This window comes from Hemitrygon akajei, chromosome 13, assembly GCF_048418815.1.
Source record: "Hemitrygon akajei chromosome 13, sHemAka1.3, whole genome shotgun sequence".
Taxonomy (NCBI): domain Eukaryota; kingdom Metazoa; phylum Chordata; class Chondrichthyes; order Myliobatiformes; family Dasyatidae; genus Hemitrygon; species Hemitrygon akajei.
The window spans coordinates 54,908,329-54,925,784 of record NC_133136.1 but is presented as its reverse complement, the minus strand read 5'-3'; the positions used below and the strand labels follow the sequence as shown (position 1 = coordinate 54,925,784).

General features: G+C 38.9%; 1 protein-coding gene across 1 annotated transcript in view; it reads right to left on the bottom strand.

Moving 5' to 3' along the window:
• clocka (clock circadian regulator a) overlaps positions 1-17,456 on the bottom strand; it is a 142,034-nt gene that overhangs the window by 37,214 nt on the left and 87,364 nt on the right. Inside the window, 6 exon segments of the mRNA XM_073063996.1 lie at positions 3,800-3,878; positions 6,793-6,940; positions 9,586-9,692; positions 10,510-10,592; positions 10,738-10,844; positions 12,427-12,540. Coding sequence (XP_072920097.1) covers positions 3,800-3,878; positions 6,793-6,940; positions 9,586-9,692; positions 10,510-10,592; positions 10,738-10,844; positions 12,427-12,540 — 638 coding nt within the window.

Below are 17,456 nucleotides of genomic sequence, written 5' to 3'. Positions count from 1 at the left end.
TGAAAATGGCCAAGTGAATCATTAGTCAAGGACACGAGATCCTGAAATGCATAAACTAAGGCAAAGAGTACAAAACTGCTAACCTACAGGATCTTGCCTGCAATCCTGCAGATAAGGGGGGGGGGGGGTTGCTGTAGTAGTTTGGCGTACTGACCACTACCTTACTGAGGCCCGGCGATAACTCTCAGACACCTCCCCTTACTTAACCCTCAAACAGAACCCCACTAAGGAGCACCAGGCCATTGTCTTCCACACCATCACCAACTTTATTAACTCTGGGGATCTCCAATCAACTGCCACCAACCTCACAGCTCCCGCACCTGACACCACCTGTTTCTATCGCCATCCCTAGATCCACAAACTGCTTGTCCAGGTAGACCCATTGTTCCAGCTTGTTCGTACCCCACTGAACTTGTATCTGCATACCTCAACTCTGTTCCTCCCCCACACCCCCCACCCCAGTTCAGTCCCTTCCAACCTGTATCTGTGACACTTAACATACTCTGGATCTTCAATGATTTCAAGTTCTCTGGCCCCAATCACATTTTTATTATGGATGTTCAGTCCCTATATACCTCCACCCCACCACCAGAAAGGCCTCTAAGCTCTCAGTTTGTTTCTGGACACCAGACCTAAACTGTTCCCCTCCATCACCACTCTCCTCTGTCTCGTGGAACTTGTCCTCTTAATAATTTCTCCTTTGGTTCCTCCCACTTCCTTCAAACAAAAGGTGTAGCCATGGGCACTCGCATGGGTCCTAGCTATGCCTGCCTATGTGTCGGCTATGTGAAACAGCCTATGTTGCAAGCCTACATTGATGGCTGTCTCACACTTTTCATACACTACATCAACAACCGCATTGGTGCTGCTTCCTGCTCCCATGCGGAACTCATTGACTTCATCCCCTTTGCCTTCAACTTCCACCCTGCCCTCAAACTTACTTGGTCCATTTCCAACACCTCCCTTCCCTTTCTCGACCTCTCTTTCTCTGGAGACAGCTTATCTACTGACGTCTATTATAAACCCACGGACTTTCACAGATACTTTAACTATACCTCCTCCCATCCTGATTCTTGTAAAAACACCATCCCCTTCTCTGAATTTCTCCATTTCCACCATATCTGCTCTCAGGATGATGCTTTTCATTCCAGAACAAAGGAGATGTCCTCCTCCTTCAGAGAAAAGGGGCTTCCTTTCCTCCACCATCAATGCTGCTCTCAACTGCATCTCTTCCATTTCATGAAAGTCTGCTCTCGCTCAACCCTACCAGAGATAGGGTTCCTCTTGTCCTCATCTACCACCCCACCAGCCTCTGCATCCAGCACATAATTCTCCATAACTTCCGTCACCTCCAATATGGTTTCCACCACCAAGCACATCTTTCCCTTCCTTCCCCCCCCCACTTCAACTTTCTGCAGGAATTGTTCCCTACATGACTCCCTTGTCCATTTGTCTCTCCCCACTAACCTCCCTCCAGGCACTTATCAAGCAAGCAGAACAAGTGCTACAACTCCCCCTGCACCTCCTCCCTCACTACCAATCAGGCCCCAAACAGTCCTTCCAGGTGAGGTGACACCTGTGAGTCTGTTTGGTTCATGTACTATGTCCGGTGCTCCTGGTGTGGCCGCCTATATATTGGTGAGATCCAACATAAACTGGGAGACCACTTCACTGAGCTCCTTCTGCCAGAACAAGTGGGATCACCCAGTGGCCACCCATTTTAATTCCACTTCCAATTCCCATTCAATATGTCTATCTATGGCGTCCTCAATTGTTGTGATGAGGCTACATTCAGGTTGGAGGAACAACATCTTATATACTGGAGGAACTCAGCAGGCCGGGCAGCATCTGTGGAAACGAACAGTCAATGTTTTGGGCCGAGACCCTTCATTAGGACTGAAGAAGGAGGGGGCAGGGGCCCTATAAAGAAGGTGGGGGCCACACTACACTTGAGAGTCTGTTGGGGTCATCTATTGCATCCGGTGCTCCCGGTGCAGCCTCCTCTACATCGGCGAGACCCGACGCAGATTGGGGGACCGCTTCGTCGAGCACCTCACAACAGCCACAACAGACAGGATCTCCCAGTTGCCACCCACTTCAACTCTGCTTCACATTCCCATTCGGATATGTCCATACATGGCCTCCTCTACTGCCATGATGAGGCCAAACTCAGGTTGGAGGAGCAACACCTCATATACCATCTGGGCAGTCTCCAGCCCCTTGGTATGAACATCGAATTCTCCAACTTCCGGTAATTCCCTGCCTCTCCCTTCCCCCATCCCACTTTCATTCTGCCTCCTCTTCTAGCTGCCTATCACCTCTCTCATGATTATGCCTTCTTCTACTACCCATAGTGCTTTCCCCTTACATTCCTTCTTCACCTCTCCTGCCTATCCCCTCCCTGCTTCCCCTCCCCCACCCCTTGATCTTTCCTCTGATTGGTTTTTCACCTCGCACCTTCCCCCCTTCCCCCACCTTCTGTATAGGGCCCCTGCCCCCTCCTTTTTCAGTCCTGACGAAGGGTCTCAGCCCGAAACATTGACTGTTCGTTTCCACGGATGCTGTCCGACCTGCTGAGTTCCTCCAGCTTGTTTGTACGTGTTGATTTGACCACAACATCTGCAGTGTACTTTGTGTATCTTATATACTGACTGGGTAGCCTCCAACCTGGTAGCATGAAAACTGATTTCTCAAACTTCCGGTAATGCCCCCTCCCTCTTCACCATTCCCATCCCCTTTTCCCTCTCTCACCTCATTGCCTCCCTCTGGTGCTCCTCCCCCCTTTTTTTTCTTCCATGACTTCCTGTCCTCTCCTATTGGACTACCCCTTCTCCAGCCCTACATTGCTTTCAGCAGTCAACTTTACAGCTTTTTACTTCACCCCTCTCCCTCCCAGTTTCACTTATCATCTTGTGTTTCTCCCTCTCCTCCCCCCTTTTAACTCTACTCCTCATCTTTTTTTTCCTCCAGTCCTGCTGAAGGGTCTCAGCCTGAAGAGTCAACTGTACTCTTTTCCACAGATATGCCTGGCCTGCTGAGGTCCTCCAGCATTTTGTGTGTGTTGCTTGGATTTCCAGCATCTGCAGAGTTTTTTCTTGTTTGTGACTGAATCTATATAACACACTGGTTAAGTAATAAATGAGAGTAATGTATCTAATTTTGGCAGTTAGAATATTTATTGGAATGATTCCAGAATCAGGTTAAAATGTAGAAGCAGGGCTTGTAACAAAGTTCGAGTACTAATGTATACTTGAAGAGTCATGATGTTCATAGGGATACAGTACTGGAGTGTGGGAGGGTGGGATAAGATTCTGAGATGAACAGGAGATGAAAGGTCTCAGCCCAAAATATTGATTGATTACTCTTTTCCATAGATGCAGCCTGGTCTGGGCTGCTGAGTTCCTCCAGCATTTTGAGTATTGCTTAGAAAATTAAAGTAAGACAGCATATAAGAATACCTGCCAACATAAATGAGCATCTAAAAGTGAGAGGGCAGTAAATGGAAGAGTGTCGCCTATTAAGAACCGAAATGGGAACTTGCATATATTCGCCAAGGGCACTGTTGCATCATTAAATGGGTAATTCCACAATAATAGTGAAGGAGGAGATAGCTGAGACACTACATCTGTTAGAAATTGTGAGAATGATATCAAAAAAAGCTGTATGTAAAAACAGGTGAGTCATTTCTCCCTATACAAAATGTCATTTTTTATATTAAAAAAGTTTTGATTTCATACCACTAAAAACATTTACACACTCCTGAACCTCTACTTCTTTTTTCCTGGAACTCATTTCTAGCTCTTACCTTATCAGCCATGTTTTCTGATGGGAACTCTTCTATGCTAATTTTTCTTCTCTCTGCTCGTACTTCTGCATAGCTGTGGGATACATGACAATTAACAACTAAATGATGACAGCTAGTTGAAAAAACAACACGAGTGAATCTGCAGATGCTGGAAATAAATAAAAACACAAAATGCTGGCAGAACTCAGCAGGCCAGTCAGCATCTATGGGAGGAGGTAATGACAATTAATACCGGATCTGGGTTAGTTAAAAAAAATCCTGATTTTATTTTAATTTCAGTACATGCTGTTACTTCGTTGACTTAAAGTAAAACATCTTCCAAGATTAATTGTGACCTTGCTTGCCCAGTTAGATACAGATTGGTGTACCGCTTTGTTGAACACCTTTGCTCTCTCCATCACAAAAAGGCAGGATCTCCTGGTGGCCACCCATTTCAATTTGACTTCCCATTCCCATTCTGACATGTCTATCCATGACCTCCTTACAGTCACAATGACACCACACTCAGGTTGGAGGAGTAACACCTCATATTCCATCTGAGTATGCTCCAACCCTTTGGCATGAACATTGATTTCTCTAACTTCTGGTACTTTTCCTCCGTCTTCCTTCTTCTTCCTTTTACCAGCTCCATTCTGGCTACTCTCTCACCCCTTCTCTTTTCCACTTCTGTCCATCACTTCCCTCTGGTTCACCTTCTCCTTCCCTTTATTCCACTACACTCTCCTATTAAATTTCTCTTTCTTTAGTCCTTTAACTTTTCCATCTATCCCTTCCAGCTTCCTTTTCCTTTTTTATTCTCTTTCACCTTTCCACCTTCCTACCCACCTGGCCTCATCTATCACCTGCCAGCTTTACTGCTTCCCCTCCCCTGACCTCCTCCTCCTATTTCCTGCCTCTTTCCTTTCCAGTCCTGATGAATAATCTCAACCCAAACTGTCAACTGTTATTTCCCTCCACACACGCTGCCTGACTTGTTGAGTTCCTCCAGCATTTTGTGCATGTTACTCAAGACTTACAGCATCTACAGTATCCCTTGTTTCTAATTTACAAATATTTAAGAGATGATACCTGTAACCTGTAACTTCTACCTGTAACTTTATTTTGCATCAATAAAGACTGATGCAAAATATTTAATTCATCTGTGCTCTCTTTGTTTTTATTACCAGACTAGCTGCTTTAAGACAAACATTCAAATTTGTTAACTTTTTAAAATATAAATATCAATAGCAATTCTTATTGTTTTTTATTGCATTATGTCATACTCTAAATTTCATTTCCTTACAACTCCTTTAATCATTATTTTTATATATTCTGTCCAATATTTTTCTGTACATTTATTGGCTCTTTTCTTTATGGTTGATTCCTTTAACTTTTATTTTGCCTTAGTCCACCCCAGGGTATTTTCCCCTCATTGGACTATATTATTCTATGTGTTCTGAAAGATCCATCCACATCTCAAGTAGTCCATATCTTATAATCTAATTTGCTAGTTTACTTTTCTTAGTTCTACTTTCATGCTCTGAAACTTACATTTTAATTACTGTCAGCCTTGAGCCCAGAGCTCTCTTCCTCAAAACTGAATGCAAAATTCAAGCACTTTATAATGTGGTGTAAGGTACCTTCACAACAATCAATATTTAATACAATTTCTTTGCACAATGCATAGTACTCTTCAGCTGGCCACAAAATGTACTGTTCCAGGAAATTTTCCCCAGAACACCAAATTCCTTAATTATAAACATGAGAAATTCAGTAGATGCTGGAAATCCAAAGTGAACACACAAGATGCTAGAGGAACTCAGCAGGTCAGACAGCATCTATGGAAATGAATACACAGTCGGCGTTTCCACCCAAGAACCTCCTTCAGTTCTGGAAAGGAAGGGGGAAGACAACAGAATAAAAAGGTGGTGGGGGGAAGGGAAGGAGGATAGCTAGAAGGTGACAGGTGAAGCCAGGTGCGTAGGGAAGATAAAGGGCTGGAAAGAAAGGAATCTGATAGAGAAGAATGGAGTACAGAAGAAAGGGAAGGAGAAAAGGACCCAGGGGGAGGTGAAAGGCAGGTGAGAAGACCTGATGACTTGAAAATCGATTTCTCCTTTGGGTAAAAAACAAATTCCCAGCTCCTCCTCTCTTCTTCTATTCCCAACTCTGGCCCCTTACTCGTCACACCTGCTCCCTGGGCACCTTCTCCTTCACTGTCTCCAATGGTCCATTCTACTCTCCAGCCCTTTACCTTTCCTACCCACCTGGTTTCACCTATCACCCTCTGGCTTGTCCTCCCACCACCTTTTTATTCTATCACCTTCATCCTTCCTTTCCTGTCCTGAAGAAGAGTCTCAGTTCAAAATGTTGCCTGATCTGCTGAATTCCTCAATTAGGTTGTTTAGCTGATACAACTTTTTTCACAGGTTACATGCAGATTAAAGAACCACATGATTACTTTGATGCCTTTTACTTCCAACTATTTCTTCCTTTATATTCTTTCCCATTGTGCGATTGCTGTTAGGGGACCTATACATTAACCCAACGCAAGACTTCTTGCCTTTAGTATTTTGTACTCTTATCCAAATCATTTCTACATTCTGGTTTCCTGAATTAAAACCACCCCTCTTTTTTATACTGATTGCAGGAGACTCAGAAAAGCCTGAACAACTTCAACTGGTAACATTGGAAGAAATTCACGTTATGTATTAGTGTGGACTACCATTCATGTGATGGGACATTAAATCTTTTGAAGACCCATCTAATTTCTCCTAGTTCAATAACATTAAAAGAAGTCAAAGAAATTTGACATTTGTTGCTTCCCCACTGAAGCAAAGTACAATTACAGTTTTTTTTCCTCTCATGTAATCACATAATGATCTTAATTTGTAAATGTGTAAAGGTGAAGATTATATAGAAAAGACAAATAGTACTTTAATTTTGATTGCAAATAGGAATAAAAATGTGTGTCATGCTAGATTAAATATTTGCAGAAATTCATTTACCTTACAACAGTATGAGTACAGACTATAAATTCTAGTCTGCAGTTCCATTGATGATAAGTAATGTAATAATGAATCTGAAGCCACATCCATTGTTGCCCTTTTGTAAGAAACCTGTAGTAGCATGATTTGCCTTTTCCATACTGCATCACTAAAACAATAAAAGACATCTATCACAAATCTATGTTACTCACACTTTCCATACATTAACCATTTAAATATTCAATCTTTATTATTAGAGATAAAAATAAAAATCATGCTATTTCCAGAATTTAGTCAGTTGTCACTGCATTATTTAGAGAAGGTCAAGATACAGGTCTATTCAATTTTACATCTGAATTTATGCATATAAAAGAAATTGGAAATCTTGTCATAAATAGCCTGATATTCACGTTCTTACAGTAATTAAGTCAAAAGGAGGATCCTATGCAATTTATTTTTACTTTAACAAGAGGCATTCTTAGAATGTTAGAATAGCTGGTATTTTTTGTTTACTCTCAAGTTTCTCAGTTTAATGTAGCTGATCAAAATGTCAGACAATTCTACAGGTCTACTAATGGGATCAGGAAAAGTTCATCAATCCCCCAAGTTTGTTCTACCATTTAATGGGATTTTAGCTAACCTAACAATCTCCATAATCCTAGATACTGAATGGCGAAAGATATATCAATCTCACATTAAGTAATTACCAATTGATCTATCCTTAACATGTTTTTAATGAGAATTTTGAGTTTTCTCCATTTGTACAAAGTAATAACACCAAAGAAAAAGCATTTTAAGTATACCCCCTTGAAGCCAACAACATTTTCTTCCTGAAGCATATTAAAGACAAAAACCATATGCAACATGATCAAATAACAATTGATTATCAGCATATATTATGGCTCTAGATTTGCTATGAAATATTTTAGTTACTCTCAAGTACTTTGGTAATACTCCTTGAAAGATTTTTGCACATTTCTAATATAACTGCAATTACTAAAAATTCTTATTTAAGTTAAATGGCAGTCCAATTTTCTGATTCTAATAACTATGCCATAAATAAACTTATCCTTGTATCTCTTCGGATATTAAGGGTGCCACAAGATGTTCTCTTCCAGCCAGTTCATTGTTAATGACCCATTCCATTCAAAGTGCATTTACTATCAAAGAATGTATAAATTATACAAACATAAGATTTGTTTGCTTAACAGGCATTCAAAAAGCAAGGAACCCAAAAGAGCCCAAACTAAAAATAAAGATCAACCTGCAGTATCCACAGATAAAGAGAGAGAGAGAAAAACAAACCAAGTGAGCAAAAACAACATTCCAAACCAAATGGTAAGTCCTTAGATCTATAACTCCCCACTTTGTTTGCAGTGATAGTTTACCACGATTTACTTAAAAAGATAATTAATAATGCTTTCAATCAAATTCCTTTGCTTTCGAACCACCAGTAAGCTGTCGCATGTTTTCAGTAATGCCATCTTAAATATTCAACTCAAAAACCTATGGACGTTAATAATTCTAACAGAGCATACAACAGTGTAGCACAGGAACAGGCCCTTCAGACCACAAAGCTGAGCAAAACTAATTAACCTAGTAATTAAAACACTAAGTAAACTAATCCCTTCTCCTTACACCTCCATCTCTGCCTATTTATGTGCCAATCTAAGAGTCTCTTAAACCTTCCCATCATATTCGCCTCTATTAACACTCCTGACAGTGCTTTCCAGACAATTACCACCCTCTGTGAAAGAAAAGACATGCCCTGCAGATCTCCTTTGAATTCACCTTAAATACATGTCCTCAATGGGGAAAAGGATACTGGCTGTTTACTCTATGTATGCCCCTCAGTCTTTGCCCCTCCAGAGAAAACATCTCTGAACTATCTCCACACCAGTCCTAAAATGCAGCAACGAAAATTGAATGCAATACTCTAGATACAACTTAAAACAGTTTTAGAATGTTGCTTTGTAACTTCTGGACTCTGAACTCAATGCCTGAACAAATATGCCAAATGCCTTCTTTATTCTCCTGTCAACTTATGCAGCTATTTTAAGAGGGCTATGGATTTGGTCTGCAAGATCACTCTGTACATCAAAACTGTTAGGAGTCTTGCCATTAACTGTGTACAGTCGCTAAAATCTGTATGTTCCTAAAATCTCTCACTTCTTTGGATAACTGCATTTAAATTAATATCAATTATAATTTCTCATTACCTTGTTCTTTAAGGCAATCTTATGAAGACAGTTCTTTAGCAAGTTCCTGAAAAATCCTGTATATGGTGTGTATCATATTTAAATGTCAAATGTCTATCAAATCATGCACATTGTTACATATCTAACACAAAATTTAACTATAGTAAAGCTAAACCACAAACAGGTAAGAAATTTAAGAATTCTAAAACATTCAGATAATATCAATATAAAATGGCCTTAGATTTTTACCATGATTTTATCAACAACTTTCTCTATAGGTCTTCCCTTCATCTATTCTCACAGATTACAGCATCCTTAATTCTCTTACTAGGTCTTCACTAACACACTATTACATTCAATGGTCATACTAAGAATCTAGACCATTCATTGGTACCCACAGAAACATCATTATGTTGAACTTTGGTTATGGACCTTCCTCTCAGTTTGCTTCATATGAGAGTGCTTCTTAGCTTTTCCTTGTGGCTGAGAATGGATCTGATGGGTAATGGAAGGATTGGAGATCAGAAACAATGCTAAGTGTTGACTCTCTCTATAGTTTACGATAAAAAACTGTAACTATAAACTTATCCTCCATTAACCATCAGAATTTACTTACAGTGCTCATGGCATTTTGTTAAATTTTCCAAGTCATCCACATGGTAGTAATCATAGCCAGATGTTCCTAGCACCTCAAATGGTAAATAGCCTATTATTCGAGGTGCCCTATAACAAATCAAGGTTTAAGGAAGGACAACATTTTGTCACAATTCATATGCATTACCTCATCCACTCAGTTGTTTTCAAAACTCACTATCATCAACAAAAACAGCTGAAATTACTTACCAACATACAGATTAGAGGCAAAGGCAAGCCTGCTATTTTTAGCCTACCATGTAATTTAATAAGATCATGTCTGATTTAATCATAACTTCATCTTTAGTTTCCTGGGCTTTGCTCACCCATGCTATGCTTATCAGAAGGCCATCAATTGCCATCTAAAAAAATATTCAAACATCCAACTTCCACTGCTCATTAAAGAGGAAAGCTGCAGAGACACACAAACTTCAGAGAAAACAGATCCTGGCACATAACCTTTTAAGTTGGGTGACTCTTTATTTTAAAACTATAGCCTCTAGTTCTAGATTCCTCCACAATCAAACATTCTCTCCCTTTCCATCCCAAATGCCAGTAGATACATGCCTAGCCTGTCCAAACTTTAACAATAAGACAATCTACCCATTTCAGTATACAGTATATAAAGCAGAACCTCTCAACTTTTGTATTTATTTCCGCAAACAGTAAAGAATAACATTGTTAGCTTTACTAATTACTTTCTTTTTGCAAACTAGCATCTTGCTCGAGAACACACTGATCCCCTTGTATCACAAACCCCAGACTCTGGACTGTGGTATTCCCTTTATAAACTCTTTCATCTCATTTCCAAACTCTACAAATCTTTTCTTTGCCTGGTACTCTCCACTACACCCACCTCCCAACTACAATAGTAAATTAATATATCTTTTAAAATCATAGAACAAACCTGTCATCAAGAAACAGAAATTTCCACTCTAAGCTGTGTCTTGAAGTAAATTCTTCATTTGGTTCTTCAATAGTGCACATTTCCTATATTTCAAAAATGAATATCTTTTAGAAAATAATGACTGGAGGTAATTCAATCACAATTATTTTATACTATAAAATAACATGGTATCGAAATCGGTTGAACCAAATTATGAAGAGATTTCCTTCGTATACTTCATCATCATACCTTAACAAACTGTGGTGTAGCTAATCTGACTGTTGCTAAAAAGCAAATTCTTTCTTCAAATGCTGACTTCAGAGGCCGTCCAAATCCATATCGGGCAGAATGCTGCACTGAATGAAATTTTAAAAATCATAATTTGAATGTTTGTGGAAAAGAAACAACGCAAAACCACAGTAAAAGAAAGCAAATAAGTCCTAAGTATTATTACACCATCAAGATCATTTTTTTAAAAAGTACTTAAATAGTCACATTTTGTTTTAGTTTTGGAACAGTGTGTACTTATGGCTCACTCCAGCTTTAAAAGGAAGTAAGGTCCTTAAAATTTCTACTTATTGGATTAAAAGTAGTTGAGAATTAGTATTTCCAAATTTGAAACATCTTATAATTAGATAGATAAGATCTAAATAAATATTTAACTATAATAATAAAAAATGGAAAATTAAACACAGGTTCTAAGTTAACAATATTTAAGCATGATTATTGGAAGTAGCTGATGTAGAGAGAGAATTCTAAGCTTTAAAGGTTCTCGGAAGTTCCTTTTTTTATTCCTTCCTCTAACAGTGCTCTCCTGAATCTCTCTTGCACAATTTCCTCGTTGCCTTATAAATAAGTTTTTTTAAACCATCACTGCAAAATCGCTTCCTACTTTTTCCCCTCATTAGCCTGACCATTCCCATTTGAATTGCTACTCCCTCCCCTTAAACTTAAGGATTTTCAACTGAAGTGTCAACTTGAACTTTCAAGCTTTTTCTGAACTAAATCTTTTGTGCAATCAAGAATTTCTATTTCTGATATTTTTATTCTTAACTAACTTTAAAAAGAATCTGTTTATATTTTGGTTGTCATTACTCTACTTCTACTCTCATAATAGTTATTCACATCACGATAGCCAAGTTAAAAAATGCCTCCACTCTTGTAGGGCCCCATCCAGCCCACTGGTCTAGTCTCATAAATGGTGTCAGTGGTACATTTTGAATGCCCTTAGCACTGAATGCAAATTATGTTTTCACAGAGAGCAAATAAAGGAAAATGCCATCTAGTACATCGGGATTTATAAACATGATAGGTGAAGGATTCAGGATTCACAGTTGGATTTGTAATTTTCAATTGACAAGTAATGTTTGAAAAAGGGCTAAACAAGAGTAGCAATTGGAGCCAATAAATGCATGTCTGAAGAACTTGCGCAGTTTAATTATTTGAACCATTGGGATCTTGCGCAAAAAAAACACATGACATACGAGAGTAATGATAAACCTGATCCTGATATGGGATTGAGACTCAAAAGGGGGCAGGGAGAGAAGAATCAAGGTTGGGAAAAGGGGAAGAAGGAGGGGGGAAAGCAGGAAGCATCAAAGAAACATTCTGTAATGATAAATAAACAAATTGTTTGGAATCAAATGACTTTGCCTGGTGCCTCAGAACTGGTTGTGTCTGCACCTGCATCACCCTCTGCCCCGGCACTCCTTTGCCACCTGTTCCACCCCCCCCACCGTGGCACTCAACCTTCACCATTCCTAACATCCTTTGTTCCCGTCAGATTTACAAACTTGTTCTCTGCTGCTCGTTGACAAATACAGTACTGTTCAAAAGTCTTATAAATAGCTAGAGTGCACAAGACTTTTGAATAGTACTGTATATACAAAGCAAACATTATGGATATCAAATATGCTTGCTTAATTTTAAACAACCTACAGTTATTCAGTGACTTCAAAGTGCCTATGAATTTTACATATTCATAGACTGGAGGTTCTTTAGGATATATTGTTCCTCTGAGCATATGACAACAGAATTCAAGATGATTGTTGGCTGTAAAAACACAAACTATTTAAATACATTAAGGTAATGAAAACAATAGCAAACAATCTCCAAAGGGCTTTTTATTTGCAGATTAAGATTCTAATCGCCAACAGCAAACTGTAGTAGATATTGAAAAAAATTTCTGATAATCCAAAGTAAAAGTTTCTATTTGAAGTAACTTGGAAAGTTACTTCCAAGTTAAGAATGAAGAAACTTAACAAGAGTTAACAAATTATCTTTCTCGATGCAAAATTTTACACACATCACTAGGATTCAGATTTAAGTAACGTCCTTAGAGAGTAAAGCTTTCAAACAAGTTAAGATACTTAAAATTAAATAAACACAAAGAACTGCAAATGATCTTCTGTAGCAATCCTCAAATAGTAGCTTCTGGGGAAAAGAAAGAAATCTTCCCTGATGATCTTCTTTAAATGAAATCAATTAAGGCCAAATTAGAATTTTGATCAACCAACAATCTACTGCATCTCAACATTCCTTAGAAATTGGTCATTCACTAACCATATGACTTTGATGGTTAGTACGATCCCAAAGTGACAAATGAGAGGGTGTTAACAATTATGGTTATCAAGAGTATTGTTACTGTTACTGAAAGGACAAACAGACAAAGTTGTTTTCCATCTGAAGACGTTAATAAAATAACTTATTTGTGCAAGCATGTTTGCTTGCAATAAAAATTAATTCAAAAAAGCATAGAAGTACCAATGAATTCTGATATAGTAATTCATCTATATTCTTTCTATAATCTATAACCTTTATTTTGGTAGAACATCAGACAGTAGGTTAAAACAGTCCATGAATGCTACAGAGCTTGACTTCACATGAATCTCTGAATTCTGCCATTATTCCAAAATCAACAATGCATCAGAATTTCATTATGCTGTAAGACCAAAAGTTTGGTTTATTGCTGTTAAACCGATATGTGGCTGTGGTCCAGCACTTAACAATTGGGTCACTGGATGAAACAACCATAGACTAGATGTCTGTCAAAAGCATCCCTCAGTTTTGTTTGGTGATACTTTGCGCATTTGTTTTGTATCTGAATTTGTTCACAAGACGAGGATTAACTGATGGCCTATATTGTTTATATTTCAAACTAATGTTGAACTACAATATTATTTGAATATTTCACTGCCAATCTAACATGTGTCATTATGAATCAGATAAGTTTACTGTCATATATACCAATGAAATCCCTTGCTTACGTGTAGTTCATTAGGTATTAGAGACAACACAAGAATAACTTCAACTAAAATGTTATGTCACCAAATTAAATAGGCATCAGACATAATTGAATGGCATATGCCCGCTTCCAAAATTTAAAACACTTTGAATAACGTGCTGTGTCATCTTCACTTTGAATTTTTTCCTTTTGGAATATTCCCTCATGAGGTATAGCAAAGAAAAACTAGTGCCTAGAGGTAAAAATTATATCACCACAATAATTATAACCTCCAGGAACACAGATATTTGATGTTCTAAAGACATAGGTATCCAAAGATTTATATCAAATAACTCTCCCTGTACATGAAAGCTACTTATTTTATCCACAAAGAATAAACTATAAATGAAAAAAACAGATGGCAATAGTCATCATTAGCAAGAAACACAAGGGTAAGCTACTTGAATGATTTCTTGCCATAAGATCATTATGCACCAATTCCTTCAGCATTTAATCAAATTCTATACTTAAGAATAAAATCAAATATTCTGGGCACTGCACACATTAAATACTAAAAGTCTTGAAATAAAACACGAGTTACAAATTCAACACATGATGAATTTTCTGGATACACTAATGCCAGCTGTTACCATTTTACAATTATCCTGGTGCAAAACTTTCTCATTAGCAAGCACTCTTTTTCAAATGTCTATCTTGCCCAAATTATTAAACAGTAGAATAGCACCCAAAACGTGCTTCTAGTGAGATCTTCAACCATATTGGTCTATGTAATGACTGGTTCTGTTTCTTAAAACACTAGCTTTTATTCGCACTAAAGACTCAAAATGAATGTTACTTAAAGGGCTAACCACTATAACTCTACATGCATTATCATTACGCATACTCAAGGGATCACTATTTCCCAGTAGGCCATAGGCTTTCACCCTAGTTGGAAATCTTTGTTCTCAAACACTTTTTCCTTTAGTCAACTACAAATTCTGCTGGCACACTGAAGTCGATAGTGAATTTTATCATCAATGTCTGCTTTCAAAGTCTTCCAAATCTATTGATGCTGGCTTGCTTATTTTTCCAGTGTCTTCTCCAAGGCCAAACATATTTAGCTCTGAGCTCTTAATTAGACTTGATAGATTTCACAGGAAGACCCTAAAACATTGGCTCTTTATTCATCTCCAAAGTGGCTCCCTGACCTGCTCAGTTTCTCCAGCATTTTGTGTACATTACTCTGGATTTCCAGTATCTGGAGAATCTTTTGTATTCCAAGTCTCAGAAATATTCTTGCCTACATATGGATATTGCATCTTAAAGTTTGCTAATCACAACTGCATCAGTGATACACCATTTCACCAAACATGATTTCTCAACCAGAACACAGCAGCAGACAAACTAACTCAGGGATTTGCTTGAATGGAAATTTTCCCAGAGTGTAGAAATTTAAATACTTCACTCATATCCAGTAAAAATGCTCCCTAGCAACTTCTTACCAAGAGGACCTGGAGGTTCCTTGTCAAAGTGGCTCCTTTGAACAGAAGCTATCCTTCCTGTGGATGATGTGATCCATCAGCCTCTCAAAAACCTTTTCAAAAAGAATCAATAATCACTAAGGCAACAATGCTTGAAGTAAACTGCAACCACTTGGTTGGATAAAATGTTGGTTGCAGTATGTGCATGTGCCTTTAAGGGCTAGCTGATGAGTTCAGCTTTCTAAGTACTGTACTTGCATCCTGAAACCAAATCACATTATACTACAAATCTAATGTTTTTCTTTATCAATCAACATAAATGAACTTTGCAAAGTATTAGAAACATAGAAAACCTACAGCACAATACAGGCCCTTTGGCCGACAAAGCTGTGCCAAACATGTCCTTACCTTAGAAATTACCTAGCTTACACAAAGCCCTCTAATTTTCTAAGCTCCATGTACCTATCCAGGAGTCTCTTAAAATACCCTATTGTATCCACCTCTACCACCGTCGCCAGCAGCCCATTCCACGCACTCACCACTCTCTGAGTAAAAAACTTACTCCCGACATCTCCTCTGTACCTACTACCAAGCATCTTAAAACTGTGCCCTCTCATGCTAGCCATTTCAACCCTGGGGAAAAAGCCTCTGACTGTCCACACAATCGATGCCTCTCATCATCTAATACACCTCTATCAGGTCACCTCTTATCTTCCATCTCTCCAAGGAGAAAAGGCCGAGTTCACTCAACCTATTCTCATAAGGCATGCTCCCCAATCCAGGCAACACCCTTGTAAATCTCCTCTGCACCTTTTCTATGGTTTCCACTTCCTTCCTGTAGTAAGTCGACCAGAAATGAGCACAGTTCTCCAAGTAGGGTCTGACCAGGGTCCTATATAGCTGCAACATTACCTCTCGGCTGCTAAACTCAATCCCACGATTGATGAAGGCCAATGCACCGTATGCCTTCTGAACCATAGAGTCAACCTAGGCAGCAGCTTTGAGTGTCCTATAGACTCGAACCCCAAGATTCCTCTGATCCTCCACACTACCAAGAGTCTTAACATTAATACTATATTCTGTCATCATTTTTGACCTATCAAAATGAACCACTTTACACTTATCTGGGTTGAACCTCATCTGCCACTTCTCAGCCCAGTTTTGCATCCTATCAATATCCCGCTGTAACCTCTTACTTGTCTCCACACTATCTACAACACCCCCAACCTTTGTGTCATCAGCAAATTTACTAACCCATCCCTAATCTTCCTCACGCAGGTCATTTATAAAAATCACAAAAGAGTAGGGGTCCCAGAACAGATCCCTGAGGCACACCACTGGTCACTGACCTCCATGCAGAATATGACCGATCTATAATGACTCTTTGCCTTCTGTGGGCAAGCCAGTTCTGGATCCACAAAGCAATGTCCCCTTGGATCCCATACCTCCTTACTTTCTCAATAAGCCTTGCATGGGGTACCTTGTCAAATGCTTTGCTGAAATCCATATACACTACATCTACTACTCTACCTTCTTCAATGTGTTTAGTCACATCCTAAAAAAAAAATTTAATCAGGCTCATAAGGCACGACCTGAATTTTACAAAGCCATGCTGACTATTCCTAATCATATTATGCCTCTCCAAATGTTCATAAATCCAGCCTCTCAGGATCTTCTCCATCAACTTACCAACCACTGAAGTAAGACTCACTGGTTTAAAATATCCTGGGCTATCTCTACTCCTTTTCTTGAATAAGGGTACAACATCCACAACCTTCCAATCCTCCGGAACCTCTCCAGTCCCCACTGATGATGCAAAGATCATTGCCAGAGGCTCAGCAATCTCCTCCTTAGCTTCCCACAGTAGCCTGGGGTACATCTTGTCTGGTCCCGGTGATTTATCCAACTTGATGCTTTACAAAAGCTCCTACACATCCTCTTTCTTAATATCTACATGCTCAAGCTTTTCATTCTGCTGCAAGTCATCCCTACAATCGCCAAGATCCCTTTCTGTAGTGAATACTGAAGCAAAGAATTCATTAAGAACCTCCACTATCTTCTCCGGTTCCATACACACTTTTCCACTGTCACACTTAATTGATCCTATTCTCTCACGTCTTATCCTCCTGCTCTTCACATACTTATAGAATGCCTTGGGGTTTTCGTTAATCCTGTCTGCCAAACCTTTCTCATGGCCCCTTCTGGCTCTCCTAATTTCACTCTTAAGTTCCTTCCTGCTAGCCTTTTAATCTTCTAGATCTCTA